General features: G+C 40.4%; 2 protein-coding genes across 2 annotated transcripts; both read left to right on the top strand.

Annotated features, from left to right (window-relative positions):
- Nucleotides 1–347: 347 nt before the first annotated feature.
- ifit9 (interferon-induced protein with tetratricopeptide repeats 9) lies at nucleotides 348–4,177 on the top strand. The gene is made up of 2 exons (XM_072703787.1): nucleotides 348–1,052; nucleotides 1,365–4,177. Exon 2 carries the CDS (start codon nucleotides 1,369–1,371, stop codon nucleotides 2,791–2,793), a length of 1,425 nt encoding a protein of 474 aa, XP_072559888.1. The 5' UTR covers nucleotides 348–1,052; nucleotides 1,365–1,368; the 3' UTR covers nucleotides 2,794–4,177.
- Nucleotides 4,178–6,605: 2,428 nt separating this feature from the next.
- LOC111853758 (interferon-induced protein with tetratricopeptide repeats 1B-like) lies at nucleotides 6,606–9,135 on the top strand. The gene is made up of 2 exons (XM_023831030.2): nucleotides 6,606–6,610; nucleotides 6,949–9,135. The coding sequence occupies exons 1-2, from the start codon at nucleotides 6,606–6,608 to the stop codon at nucleotides 8,381–8,383; spliced, it is 1,440 nt and encodes a 479-aa protein (XP_023686798.2). The 3' UTR covers nucleotides 8,384–9,135.
- The last annotated feature ends 5,836 nt before the right edge of the window (nucleotides 9,136–14,971 follow it).

Raw genomic sequence — 14,971 nt, 5'->3', positions numbered from 1 at the left:
TTGTTTCCTGGAAAGCATGGGTGATTATGAGGGTACCTACACATGTAGGGGGGCGGTAAAAAAAAAAAAGGTTTGAAGAGCAAAGCTTAAAAACAAAGATGTACGTCGGTGTGTGAACCAGAAAAATTATTTTGTAACTAAGATTGTGTGTTATCACATGTGCTATTTACTTTACTTTTACGTCGTTTTGGATAAAAGCGTTTGATAAATAAAACTATTTTAACAAAGTCTGGGAACCCTTAACTTCAATTTAACTTCATCTTGCAATTAAATGAAAGCAAAACTTGCACGGGTAACTGGATATTGCGCGTTATATATACAGTATAAATAGGCTATATATTATATGTAATAAATGAATATTATACGTTGCGCCGATAGAAGTTTCACATACACGTCGTTGATTAATTAGGGACGATACACTCAAAACACATAGAATATATTCACGTTTAAGTTTTTTTTTTTTTTTGTGCAAAAGATTGAATTGATTTCTGTTGGCTGTATACGTAAAACTTCCTATCGTGAGATTTGTGGCGCAGACATTCGAGGAAGGACGCAGATTAAATAAGAACCGCTACTCAATCACAGAAGATGAATTTCTGCTGTAGTTTCCACACACTCAAGTGCTGAGGAGGGGCAACTGTATAGGAAGAATAATAATAGTTTTATTAATAATTCCACAGCATTTCCTATTTATATTCCCATAAACTTACAAATAAATTCCTATTTTATTAGTTGGTCTGGAACGTACTTCACACATTAGTTCAAGGGAAATCAATAATTTTCTTTTCCATTTACGTAAATCTTTTAAGAACGGAACTACAACGTGTATTGAGTAACCCAAATCGGAAAGTTTTCTAGGTGTCTCAATTTCAGAAGTCAGCAATTTTCGGTTCGTTTCTTTTTCGAATGGCGCCATCTAGCGTTAAAAAGCTTACGTTTTACAATAAGTTTGGTGTAATATTGAGTAAGCTTTCGGTTTCGTTTCTGGAGAAACTGAACAGCCTTGTCGCGATCAATGCTCGACAGCATTAATTTAACGCTGAAAGGATAAGGTAAAATCTGATATTTCATATGCCTATTCTAATTTGTTTCTGTTTTATTATTATGCTGAAACCCTTTGCTGCATGTCTGGTATTCAATCACTTAAATGTATTCTAAAATGTATTGTTAGAGAATTAAGGCCTAATGCTTCACCCATCTGGTGCTAATTTTAAGAGACTTTAATACCTATAGTTGCCTAATCATGTCTGCCATATACAGTATGATCTCTAAATTTAAAATGACATTTGACATTGGTAAAGCTAGTTCTTAACATTTGCAACATCATTGCATTGCTTAGAGTGACTGTTTTTTGGGTTCTCCAGTGAAATGGAAGCCAAGTTGAAAAGACTGGAATGCCCTTTTACTTGGAGAATCAATGAATCTGACGTTAAAGGCCTTTGCAACATCCCAGAAAAGCTTCTCGATCGAGTCAAATTTGGCCCACGCAGATACCATACAACATACCTGAACATACTAGGTTTTGTGAGTCATCTGCAAGGGGACAATGAGCGTGCGCTGGAGTTTCTCCTTAAAGGCCAGAATGTCTTAACGGAGGACAAAAAGGCTGACACAGAGTTTCTGGTAAACTTTGGTACCTTGGCATGGGTTTATTATCATTCTGGGAATCTGAAGGATGCCGTGACCTACCTTAGTAAAGTGGAAGAAATCTGCAAGGGCGTTCCTGGGTCCTCACAGTATTCCTGCGGTTTGCCTGTAATTGCTGGTGAAAAAGGCTGGACCTTCTTAAAGCTTGGGGCCTCGTTTTATGACCAGGCAAAGAAAAGCTTTCAGAAAGCCCTGCAAGGGGACCCAGACAATGTATCCTACAACACAGGATATGCAGTGGTCCTCTACCGCATTGAAGGGATGAACCGAGACACAAGGATGAAGCCGGAAAGCAGTGAGGCCATTTTTCAGCTTAGGAGGTCGTTACTGTTGGAACCCGATGATTCTGAAATAAAGGTGCTACTGGCCCTGAAACTTCAGAGTAGCAGTAAACAAGAATCTAAAAGACTTATTAAAGATGCCCTCAGGCTGTCTCCAGATGTCCCCCAGGTGACAAGGTATGTTGCTAAGTATTTACGGGCAGAAGGATCCACTGAGGAATCTCTGGAGATTCTCAGAAAAGCAGTGAAACTGGCACCAAATTCCTCCTTCCTGTACCATCAGATTGGACTGTGCCACAGACAGCAGCTCATCCAGATGCTGCAAACAGACAGGGCAACCAAGTGTATTCCTATGGCCCGGAAGAGGGATAAAACTGAAGAATGCATCTACTATTTCAGAAAGGCAGTGGAATTGAAGCCTTCTAACATACATGCCCAGGTCAGCTTGGCTGAGGCGTACGCTGAAAACCGTCAGCTGCTTGAAGCAGAGAAGATCTTCACTGATTTACTGAAGGATGATTCTCTCTGGGAGCCAGACAAGCAGCACTGTCACACCAGGTATGGTGTGTTTCTCCTGTACAAGAGGAAAGCTGAAGATCAGGCTGTGGCTCAGTTCAGGATCGCTTACCAGATGCAGATAAAAAGCTCAGACAGGATGCAAGCAGCAAAGAAGCTCAGGCAGATAGCAGAGAGGTGGACTCATGGCCGGCGAAAGGTTAGCGAGGCTTCTGAAATTCTGGCTTTTCTGTCTGCCATGGATAGGCAGAAGATGCAAGCAAGCCATTATGTGAAGAAGTCAAGTGATTTCTCTTCTGAATCCGATGACCTCACAGCTGCCTTTGCAGAAAAAATGAAACTCAAATGAGTTGAGATTTTCAACTGGAAGGCCCCCTGAAGTCGGAGTTCCGACTCGGAAAGCCGGAGGGTCCTCTACAACCCCGACCTCAGAATTCAAGATGGCCGCGCCCTTCATCAACAGAAGTGAAAGCTGTACTTTTATACTGTATATTAGCAACATTTTTCGTGTCTCATTAAATCGGTCGTACACATAGTACAGTCTAACAAACCACTATCTATGGACATATTGTTATGGTTTTTGTATGTGCTGTAATCAACTGGTATTGTTAACAGTAGCTGACAATGAACCTGGCTATAACTGGTATTGCTAATGATTTCTGACTTACTGGAATACTGTTAACTCAGGTGTGATGTCATTCCCAGCTCTAGCTTCCAACCCCCAAGGTAAATGGAACGTAGCATTAGCTATATGCTATGTTCTACAATGTTAATGGGATAATTAATGGGATACTAATGAATTCTGTCGCATGAATAAAAGATGTCATTAACAAGCTACAAATACAGGTAGGGTAGCTGAACTGTTATATTTTAGATCATGTATGGAGCTCTACCTTGATAATTTAATGTTAAAACTCATTTTAAAAATGTTTTATCAATTTTACTACATCAGTCTTCTTAAGTGCTGTTTCTTTTCCTTCTATGCATACTTGACCTTCCAGCATATTATGTGGTTCTGTTTTGATGAGCTTTTCATCAATAAATCGTTCTCACACTGTAATTAAAAGTCTACATATCCTTGTTTTTAAAGATAAACTGTAAACTGTATTTCAGAAAAATATTCGAATCCATCACTGTACAGATTTGTATAGCATTTGGTAATATGCAGTGATAACAGTGGTGGCTGAGGACCAAAAGTTTTAGTGATTCAAACTCTAGACTGACATCCCTCCATTGGCTGCTAATTACAGCCAAATGTAGCCCTATTCAGCCTGTTTTCTGAGCCTTCAATTGTGTAGATATTAACCGGGTCAGCTGATGCTTAGAATGTGATGCTGACAAAAACTGTGCTTTTATCAGTTTTGAACAGGTGCAGTCTTCTCTGCAATACAGTTATTATAGAAATACGAGTAAAACTAGATTTGCATAGCAGATATTATGAGGTCCGAGCCTCCCAACACAGTTGGGAACCCTAGGCACCCTGGCCGGGACACACCAAGGAGCAGAAACACCTTACAGAAGTGGGTGACTCATCGCTTGTATGTTTCTATGCTGCAGAGAAGTCAGGCAGCGTACCACGAGCCTGTGTGTATGACCTGTGTCACATGTGACGTGTCCTTTGTTTAGTGAGATCTTGTTTGCCCTTCTGTGATTATTACTCCTGACGTTTTATCTAAACACACACAAAGAAATGTACTTTCCACAAAACTTACTTGAAATATCGACCAATGGTTGTTAAAGAAATATATTAAATAAAAATGATTATATTTATCTGCATTATGACCGACTCATAACAAATGTAACACTGCGCATCCTGTATATAGCTATTAATGAACACACCATTCCATTGTACTACCATACATTGCAATCTGGTTTCTCTCAAATGAATGGGCTTGCTAACGAATATTTGGTTAACAAGGTGCAGAAGCCACCAACTTGGTAACCACAAAAGCACAGGTGATGCTGCAGAAATATTTGCACCAGTGAACAAACATAAAAAGGATACTGGTTCCCAGATGAGGACAGAGCAAGGAAACACCAAACCAACCTGCAGGAACTGTCTCTCCACACAGCAACATCCACACACTGCCGATCTCTTAATAACTGGATGTTTTTCAAAACAGATATCGACCTGAATTATATACAAAATCTATGTAACACTTACTCAGCATCACATTGGTACACAGATATGTATAGACCTCTGTTCATAGGTTAATTTTACTACCAAATTGGCAAGTATGCTGTTTATAGAGTATGTGACAATGAACGATGCTACTTATTTTATATATTAAAACCCAAAAGATGGGTTCCTACATGTGTTTAGCAGGTAAGACTGAAAAAAACGAGTGACATGGAGCAATAATCACAATTAAATGAAAAATTGACAGCCCAGCAGATGAATTGATCATTGCCAGGTGAGGCAAATACACTGTAAATCATAAATGTCCTACAGTTCGTATTAAAACAAGGCTTGAATATGGTGTGTTTTCAGTACTTTTCACTAAATTGACTTATGATGAAGCTTTTGAAGCTTTTGGCTTCGAACCAATATTTTTAACCTAGGGAGACACCTAGTGGATGTCAGAACGTATAGCAACGCTTTAAACAATCTGAGAGTGACGTCTCCGCTTTTGAAATTCACGAATAATGTTGTTGGTATGACAGTAGTATCTAATTGTATTATGCTAAATATAACCTTAGAAATACTATAAGTGTACTTGTGACTAATGGCTTGAACTGCAAAATTATGGTACTACGGAGGTACTATAGAGGAAAGGTGCCCGTCAAGCATTCCAGGGATTTTTGTATAGCTACCTGCGTAAAAAAAAAACGTAAGCGTAAATAGAAACTGTTCAACGTGACTTTGGCTACTTCAGTTCACTCCGTATTACTCATAATTATCTTTTTAAAATGAAAAAATTGACATGTTTAATGAGTACAACATGTATGTATTGTGATTTAAAATAACACAAATTACACATACTTACACAAACCTAGATAGCATAGCCTGCTACACAACTAGGCTACAGTGAGCATTTTCATTATGAGTAGAAAGAGTACACTCTAAAATAACGATGAATATAGTATAATAAATGCATGAACCAGTAACATAGTTACCATTATGAAGTATTATGTACTGTACATAATTATATATGCTATGTTTATATAAGTGGCAGCGCAGCCAGTTTTTTTTTTTACACCATCGTCACAAACACGTGAGTAATGTGTTGCGCTACAACGTCACTATAGGCGATAGGAATGTTTCAGCTCCATTCTAATCCAGTAACCCATTGTCATATATGTGGTCTGTCGTTGACCAAAATGTTGTTATGCGGCACATATACATTTGAGATGAGAAAAATGACAAAACTAACAAATACACATCTTATCATATACAATGATTATTGTAGGTTACATTAGAGTGTCAGAAACAGAAGAGAAGACATGTAATTTGTTCATTAACATTCCACAAACTCAATCTGACACCATCAGTTGCGTTGGTTTGGTCGCTATGGGACTGTCAAACAAAGATCAAATGTTCACTGCTTACATGCATAGCAGCTGAAAAGACCCTGCAAGGGCAGTCTGGTGAGATTTGGGTGTAACACAGGCTACATTGCAAAATGATGGTATTATGAAAAGGAGGACAGGTACCTGTGAAGCATTCTAGGAATTTCTGTTTGGCTACCTGTGTAAAAAGAAAACTTACACACAAAGAGGGGTGTGTTCTAAGTAAGGCTCTGGTTTTGCATTAAGTGTTGTTTTCATTAATAGGCTGTACATTCTACTGATTTACATCTAACTTTGTGTACAGTGGTATTTAGGTTTTTCACCAGCCTGATTTATTACATTTCTCACACAATATCTACCCACATAAACATCTGACTGAATATCTCTTAAGAGGACAGGATTTTTGTTTTTACGATTTCAGAGCAAGCAATGCAGCCAATGGGCAACTTTTGAAACAAAAGAGAAACGAAAGGTATTCTGTAAGTTTCGTTTCAGCTAGAAGTAAACAGCATTGTTTGCTGTATTTTTTAAAGGGATGTGTCATAGTCACTCTTATGTATATAAAACCTACAGCATTTTATCAGACCGGAACCGACGATATCAACAACACATCGAGGTCAAGATTTGCATTAACAGCTTTATTTTACTGCAATGGCGTAAGTGTACTGGGGTTTTCTGTGTTTTCTGTGTTATCCGTCTTGTATAGGAGACTGATCATTTATCTCAATAAGAATATCAATACAACATACAAAAATGTTAGTTTCATATTTTGCACCAATAACATATAGGTATGTTTACAGAGAATAATTGGCATAGATTTAATGTATGGACAGAAAGTTATGACTAAATATAAAAATGCGAATAGATTAATATTAGTCTCAACAGGAAATATTAAGGAAATATACCTCTATGATGAAGCAGCTGGGTTGTTAAACCAGTGCTGCACATTACTGATAATAATACTGTTTCTTGTTTGCTTACAATGCTGCTGTAGGTTGAACCAGGATGCTTCACTAAAAATGAAACTTATTCAGCTTCAGTGCCACTTCACCTGGGGTCTCAGGAAAGAGGACACTGATCTCAGTGACTTGCAAAATAGACTTGAGAATGATATCAATTTCAGTTCAGCTGATCAAGCCGGGGCCAAACACTTATTCAGCTATTTGGCTTTTGTGAACTATTTGCAAGACCAGCCAGGAGAAGCACTCACTAACTTGATGAAGGCTGAAGACCACATTCGTGAACACAATGAAGAATGTGAGAAGATGCTCATTGTAACATATGGAGACTTTGCATGGCTGTACTACCACTTGAACGACCATGTAAAATCCATGCATTATCTGGAGAAGGTGGAAGATATTAAGCAGCGATTTCCAGCACAGTCTCCTACTGCTTTTCATGCGGAAGTCTATGGAGAGATGGGATGGACCTTCCTCATGTATTCTAGGAAATACCACGTGAAAGCGAAAGAGTGCTTTGAGAAAGCCCTGATAGAGCATCCAGACAATCCCGACTGGAACTGTGGCTATGCTACAGCGCTGTGCCGGGTTGAATATGGGAGCAACACAACTGAAGATTCACCAGCTGGTACACAGCTAAGGCGCGCATTAGAGCTGAGCCCTGGGGATCCTTATATCATGGCGCTTTTGGGTCTAAAACTAGGTGATCATGACAGATTGACTGAGGCAGAGGAACTGATTGAAAGAGCTCTCAGGATTTCACCAGCCAACCCTCACGTCATGCGGTATGTTGCAAAGTTTTTCAGAAAACTTGGATCTATGGATAAGTCCATTGACCTTTTTAACCGCACCCTTGAAAAAACACCCAATTCAGCCTTTCTTCACCATCAAATTGCAGTCTGCTATAGGAATAAAAGATTCAACTTGTGCAGAAATAGAGGGCAAAACACCAACAGAGAAGAGGTTGAACACCTTCTCCTACTTGCCATGCATCATTTTCAGAAGGCCATTGAGTTGAAGCCCTCCTTCATTATCGCCATGATAGATCTAGCTCTTTTACATGCAAAGATGGGAAACCTCACCAAAGCAGAGGAGCTGTTTCAGGAAGCATTTCAGGTGGCCAGAGCAAAAAATGACAACCTGCAAAATGTCCATCAATCTTATGGTACCTTCCAGCTGCATAACAAGAGATCAGAGTCTCTGGCCATAGAGCATTACAAGAAAGGGTGTCAAATTCAGAAAGATAACAGAACAGGGGAGCAATGTCTTCAGCAATTGGAAATGATAGCAGAGAGGCGTATTGACAGAAATCCGAGTGATGGGGAAGCTTTTGGGATTCTGGGATTTGTTAATCAGCTAAGGGGTGACAAGCTCCAAGCCATAGAGTGCTATGAGAAAGCTCTTTTACATAACCCAGGAAACGATGAGTTTCTCACAGCTCTCTGTGACCTTCGGCTTTCTCTGCACTAGTCGCTGGCTATGTTTACCACTACCTGTGCTCACTCTCTGTAACTCTGCACAAGACCTCCATACTAGGCACCATTATAGATTCTCTCCTCATTCGCATATCTCACATAGCACTTAAGCTCATCAGAAGCATCAGTAAACGAGGCTTGGGCTGGATGTCTGATGCGTTGCCACCAGAGAATGTTCCAAGTTTGACATCACAGGCCTAGAAGAAGCCGACCTCATCAAATGAAGCCTCATATTACTCACACAGCCAGTCTTGGGCTCTGCCCTCCAAGCTAAGACTGTAAGTCCACAAAAAGTTTTTACACAGCAGTGAACATGAGTGACAATTTACAAAATTTGAAATGCAAAAGAGCCTCACTTGGAGCCGAAGGTCAAAAAGACGATCGCTGAAACCTGAAGGTGCTCCAGACCTGGGAAACGGCAAACCTGCATAATTCCTGAAATTAATGCAATAGTGAACACAATTGGATGCTGGGATACATCTATCAAGTAAAAACTATGAAAGGTCCAATTGAGCAATACTAAGCAATGGCTCTGTTACATGATCATGCAAATGGTTACCTGGGAAGCTGGTGTGATCTTATAATTTGAATAGCTGATATTTAAAATGCTTAACATTGTGTAATCATTATCTTAATTTTTATCATTCAGTACATTAATGCTTATTTGATTTCTTGAGTTTTATTTATGTGTTACAGGTATATAACATGCATTATCTTTGCAACTATTTTGATTGTACACAAACCATCAGTCTCAAAGCTTCATATCATAATCTATTCTAAACCAATCAGTAGCTATTCTGGAAAAGGATTTTTTCATCATACACACAAAAAAATGGGAAAAGATTCCACACCAAATTGAGGGGAAACACACTGTAAAAAAAATCATACTCATAGCAAATTCTGATGATTTTGCCCATTTCGCGCTCTCTGAGATCTGGAGTTATTTTTTTAATGTATATAACTCACTTTGGAAATTAACTCTTCTTATGTAACTGAATATTTGTTAGGGGGCAGAAAAGAGCGAGTGAAAAAATCGCAATGCCCTTGGTTGTGTGGTAAGATTAGCGTTATTTTAAGTATAGCATTTATTTATTTATTTATTTATTTATTAATAAATCAATATCGTATGACACTATTAACTTGAATCACAATCCACTGTGAATGAAACAATCTATTCTAATGACTTGTTGCTAGATTTTAATGGCTTGGCGTTGTATTATCTTTATCTTCAAATAAACATTTAAATGATCATTTCATTTCAATCTAAATACATTTTTTAAATGATCATTTTAAATACAACATATTGTTGTGAGCTTCTTCGGAACAGGGATGTTAAGGCGTACAAAATGTGCCCCAAAGCACAGCCAGACTTTTTGTATTTAAAGATGTATACTTTTATTATAGATTACAAACGCATTTAAATTAAGTTAAATATTGTTGCATGACAGATTAGCCGAGCATGCAAAGCAGCCACAGGGTATGCAAAGCAGCCACAGGGTATGCAAAGCAGCCACAGGGTATGCAAAGCAGCCGCGTATATAACTATACTGGCATTTATCGTTCCCCAACCAAACGGCTAAACACCACCCCAAATCCAAGATAAAACCTCAGGTTAAAGGATGAAATGTCGCTCACACCATCTGTATACCAGTTAGAAATGCGGACTGGTCAGAGAAAACAAACCCATCAATAACCAGCTACTACCAGCGTTTACCTGAACAAAGCATCCAGTTACAGCACATGCAGCCAAATTACGCTAAAAATAAACAAACCACGGAGCCACGGAAGAGACATTGGATGGGAAAAAAATCGGTGGTTCAAAAAAACGTGCACTTTTGCGAGATCTCGCAATGCTTTTCCAATTACATTCAATAATAACTGTGCTGTGTCCGTTTAAAGTACAAAAGATAGAATTTATTTATGGACTAATATAAGTATAAACCTAACCGAGACAGACATGTCCAGTTAAATGACCGCGCTTCAAGCATTAAACTATGCCGATCGACTATGCACACCACGTAACTTTCGTATTATGTGTTTTTGTACGTATTTATTAATGATTGCACAGTGTCCATTCACTGCCAGTGACTGTAAGCAAGACAGCTATTATGAAGTGTATACACAAATATTGAAAAATCAATTAAAATTCGCCCAGAAAGTTGATTATTAGTCAATAAATACATTTCCTTTGTAGTTTAAACGGACACAGAGCAGTTATTACTAGTAATTGAAATGTTTTTGCGGGATCTCGCAAAAGTCCATCCCAGCTTTGTGAGATCTTGTAAAGGGGCATGTTTTTTTTCAACAACCGTTTTTTTTTTTCTCTCTCTCTAGTATTCAAATCTCACTGGGGCGCTACAATTAATATTCTAAAAGGCGTTAACTCCCACTTCAATGGAAATGAAACTTGTTCTCTTAATCTCGCTTTTGCAAAAAGTAAAAGAGACAATATTTATTTTGAATATAAATTAATCGGATGCGTCGTAGTCACTCCTGTGTCATTTAAGTAAGACAGACAACGTTTTGTCAGACCGAAAAGGACGTTATCAACGACACACAGAAGTCAGGTTTTACACTAACAGTTTTATTTTGCTGCAATGGCGTAAGTATACTGGTGTAGCGTTTTCTGTCTTGTGTCTTGTATAGGCGACTGTTCAATAATTTCAATAAGAATAACAATACAAAATGAAAAATGTTAGTTTCATATATTAATTGTACCTATAAGAAACAATTACAGAGAATATCTTTAATGTTTTGACAGAATGTTTTGACTAAGTATAAAAAATGAGAAGTAGATTAATAATTTCCCTCGACATGCAATATTAAGTAGATATATCTGTGAAAAAGCAACTGGATTGTTGAGCCAGTGTTGCACATTACTGAAAATAATACTGCTTCTCATTTGATTGAAATGCTGATGTAGGTTGAACCAAGAAGCTTCACTAAAAACGAGACTTCAACTTGAGTATCACTTCAGAACATTAATATGTTGCAGTAGTGAGGTTGTGAGAATGCTCTTATATAATGCATTAATCGGAAAGACTATGCTTTTCTGTTGCCATAGCAACTATTTGTAGCACTTATAGCCGCATATTTCTGATTTCTTCATGACATGTATAAATACAAAATACCAATCAATACAAAATGATTCTAGATTAACGAAATACATTATGGAAAAGAGAAATACATTATGCAGTCATTATTAAATATAATTACTTACAATTGTATTTAAATTGGACCTGTGAAACTATTTTTAAAAATTAACTAATTGATCTGTGATTAATCACACCTAACATTAAAATTAAGAATCATACATGTTTACACATTGAATCCTTAATGTACAATTTACACAAAGGGGAGTACATGGGTTATTAAGTGTGTGTGTGTGTGTGTTTCACTTAACGACGAGGATATATTCTGCAAACATCATAGGACATCATTGTTGTACTTACACACCTTAGACATATTTACACAAACCTAGATGGCATAGCCTACTACACACCTAGGCTAAAGTAAACTCTTTATAAGTAGAAAGTACACCCTAAAATAATGATGAATAGTACAGTATGATAAATACACAAATCAGTAACATAGTTATCATTATCAACAGGGGCGGATTAACGCACAGGCTAGATATGGCTTAAGCCTAGGGGCCCCACGTGTGCCAGCCTGCAAGGGGGCCCCCATTGGCGCGGGGCTGGGTTGGGGGGCCCACAGACTACTGTAGCCTAGGGGCCTCCGTACACCTTAATCCGCCCCTGATTATCAAGTATTATGTACTATACATAATGATACACTGCCTGGCCAAAAAAAAAATTGTCATTTGAATTTATATCCGCACATACTTAAGAGCCAATGACTGGATCATTATTACAGCTCAGAAACGTTATGCAGCAGTAAAGTAAAGTCAGCTGAGTATCTGAATCTACTGAATGGCCAGGTTACACCTCCATCCATCATAAATGGATTTTTTCTTCCCTGTTGGCATGGGTATAGAATGGCAAGATTCAATGGGTTCAAATTGTCAAAGAGTGGTTCAGGGAGCATGAGGAATCATTTTCACGTATGACTTGGTCACCAGAGAGTTGTGACCTTAACCTCACTTAAGGTCTTTGGGATGTGATGGAGGCTTTATGGAGGTTTAACTCACCTGTCAATACAGGATCTTGGTGAGAAATGCAAATCTGGATGAAAATAAAGCATGAAATGTTGCATAAGCTTCTGGAAACAATGCCGTGACAAATATGCGCCATAATCAAAGGTAAAGGCGGTACAACGAAAAATTCAAATGGCAACGGACTGTCAGGGATCCGGGTGGCTTGGGCACGGGAACGAAGCATAGTGCAGGCACAAAAAGGGCGGACGACCCACTAGCGGCTCCAGGAACATAAAAGGGTTTATTAAATAAAACAGATAGACACTACAAAACCAAAAGGACCACGCGGGGGCAAACAACTAAAAAGGGATTAACAAGAACTAAACAACAAAACCCAGATAAACATCCAACATCAACTATGAAACACAATCCACTACAGCATATGCACAGAACACAATGAACCACTGAGGAACTAAACAGAAGCAGGAACTAAAATACTAAAAGGGGTAATGAGACTAACACAGGACAGGTGAGACTAATTAACAAAGCCAAGGAAACAGGGCACAGGTGAAACTAATGAACTCAAAAGGAACTGAAAAAAGGGAAACTAAGAACTAAACAAGGAAACAGAAACTAACACTGGGGAATTACAGAACAGGTAAAGACACAAGCAGGGGCACCATTAACAAAACCAAAAACCAAATACAACATCACCAGATACAGGAACTAGAAACACTCAAATGAAACACTAGGGAGCAAAGTACAAAGACAGAGGAGGTGGGACTTGGACACAGGAAAGGCAGGCAGGCAGGCAGGCAGGCAGGCAGGCAGGCAGGCAGGCAGGCAGGCACACACACACACACACACACACACACACACACACACACACGACAAGACAGGTAACAGGGGAGAACAAAGACTAACATAAAGAACGGGATGACCAGCGACACCTGCTGGCCAAACGGGGAAGGGACAGAGTGGGACAACAGGGGCTGACCCTGACAGTACCCCCCACCTAATGCGCAGACACCGGACGTGTGCAAGGGCACTGCCAGGGCCACAGAGAACGGGCGGACAAGACAAGACGCAGAATAGGACAGGGAACCCACTAACGAAAACCAAGGAATTGGACAGACAAAACCAAGAACTCAGACAAGAGGGGAACAAAAACAGACAGAGCAGACACCAGGAGCTGGGACAAGATGACCAGATGAGGGAACACAGTAGGGGGCAGAACTTGAGGACCAGGAACAAACGGACACAGACACTGAGGAACAGGACCAGGGGCACAAGGCAGAAAACAAAATGGTGTAGGGGAACCAGAAGGAAAAGGAACAAAAGGAGCAGGGCAAGGGAAAGGACCAGGGACACGGGACTGGGACTGAAATGGGGCAGATGAACTGAAAGGGAAGGGCAGAAATGAGACTTGTTGGGGCAGCTGGCCAGGAAACGGAAAAGGGAAAGGATGGGTAGGAGGTGGGCCTGGTGGCCGACTGGAGGGTGAGGAGGAAGGGACTGCAGGATGAGGATGGGAACTGGAGGGGTAAGAGGAAGGGACTGTCTGGGCGGTTGGACCGCCTGGTGTGTCCCCATCTCCCCTTTCGGGAGACAGAGAACCAGCCTGGCCCTCCGCTGGACCTCCACCAGCGCCATGCAAGGTCCGCTTGGGTGGAGGTAGGAGCTTGAAGTCTGGGGCTTGGGGCCAGGACAGCCTTGGGCGGAGAAGCAGGGGCAAAGTCAAAAGGCATGAGCCCCTGTGGGCCGGGCGCGGGCGGCCGGGGCATCGCAGGAGCGGAGGCGGCGGCTTCCCCTGGGCAGGGCTCAGGCAGAGCGGCGGAGGCCTCACTGGAACCTGGGTTAGGTACCCCAGGCGACCCTGCCAGATCCACCAGGTGTCAAAAAACCTTCTCCAGCCTTCGTACCTCCTCCTCTGGAGATGCAGGAGAGAGCTGGAGAAGTTGGTTGCCGGCTTCTGTCAGGGCCCGGCACAAGCACAGTGACTGGAGGACAGCTGGAGTCAGGGATAGCCGTCTCCAGACGGCCTGAAGAGTGCAGAGCTCCTCCACACGAGCCTGGACATCCAGAACATCAGGGGAGGCAGGTGTCCCGGAGCCTGGGGATCGTCCTTGGGAGTGGTTCATTCTATCAGGGATCCAGGCAGCTTGGGCACAGGAACAAAGCATAGTGCAGGCACAAAAAGGGCAGACGACCCACTAGTGGCTCCAGGAACATAAAAGGGTTTATTAAATAAAACAGATAAACACTACAAAACCAAAAGGACCACGCAGGGTCAAACAACTAAAAAGGGATTAACAAAACCCAGAGAAACACGAAACACGAAACACAAAACACGAAACACGAAACACGAAACACTACAGGACACGCACAGAACACAATGAACCACTGAGGAACAAAACAGAAGCAGGAACTAAAATACTAAAGGGGTAACGAGACTAACACAGGACCGGTGAGACTAATTAACAAAGC

Source organism: Paramormyrops kingsleyae, chromosome 20 (assembly GCF_048594095.1).
Source record: "Paramormyrops kingsleyae isolate MSU_618 chromosome 20, PKINGS_0.4, whole genome shotgun sequence".
NCBI lineage: Eukaryota > Metazoa > Chordata > Actinopteri > Osteoglossiformes > Mormyridae > Paramormyrops > Paramormyrops kingsleyae.
Note: the sequence above shows the minus strand (reverse complement) of the source record. Positions and strands in the feature narration are given on the sequence as shown.

What these genes read in the sequence shown, in the direction of transcription:
- ifit9 (XM_072703787.1), top strand. Translation starts at nt 1,369, where the DNA reads ATGGAAGCCAAGTTGAAAAGACTGGAATGCCCTTTTACTTGGAGAATC.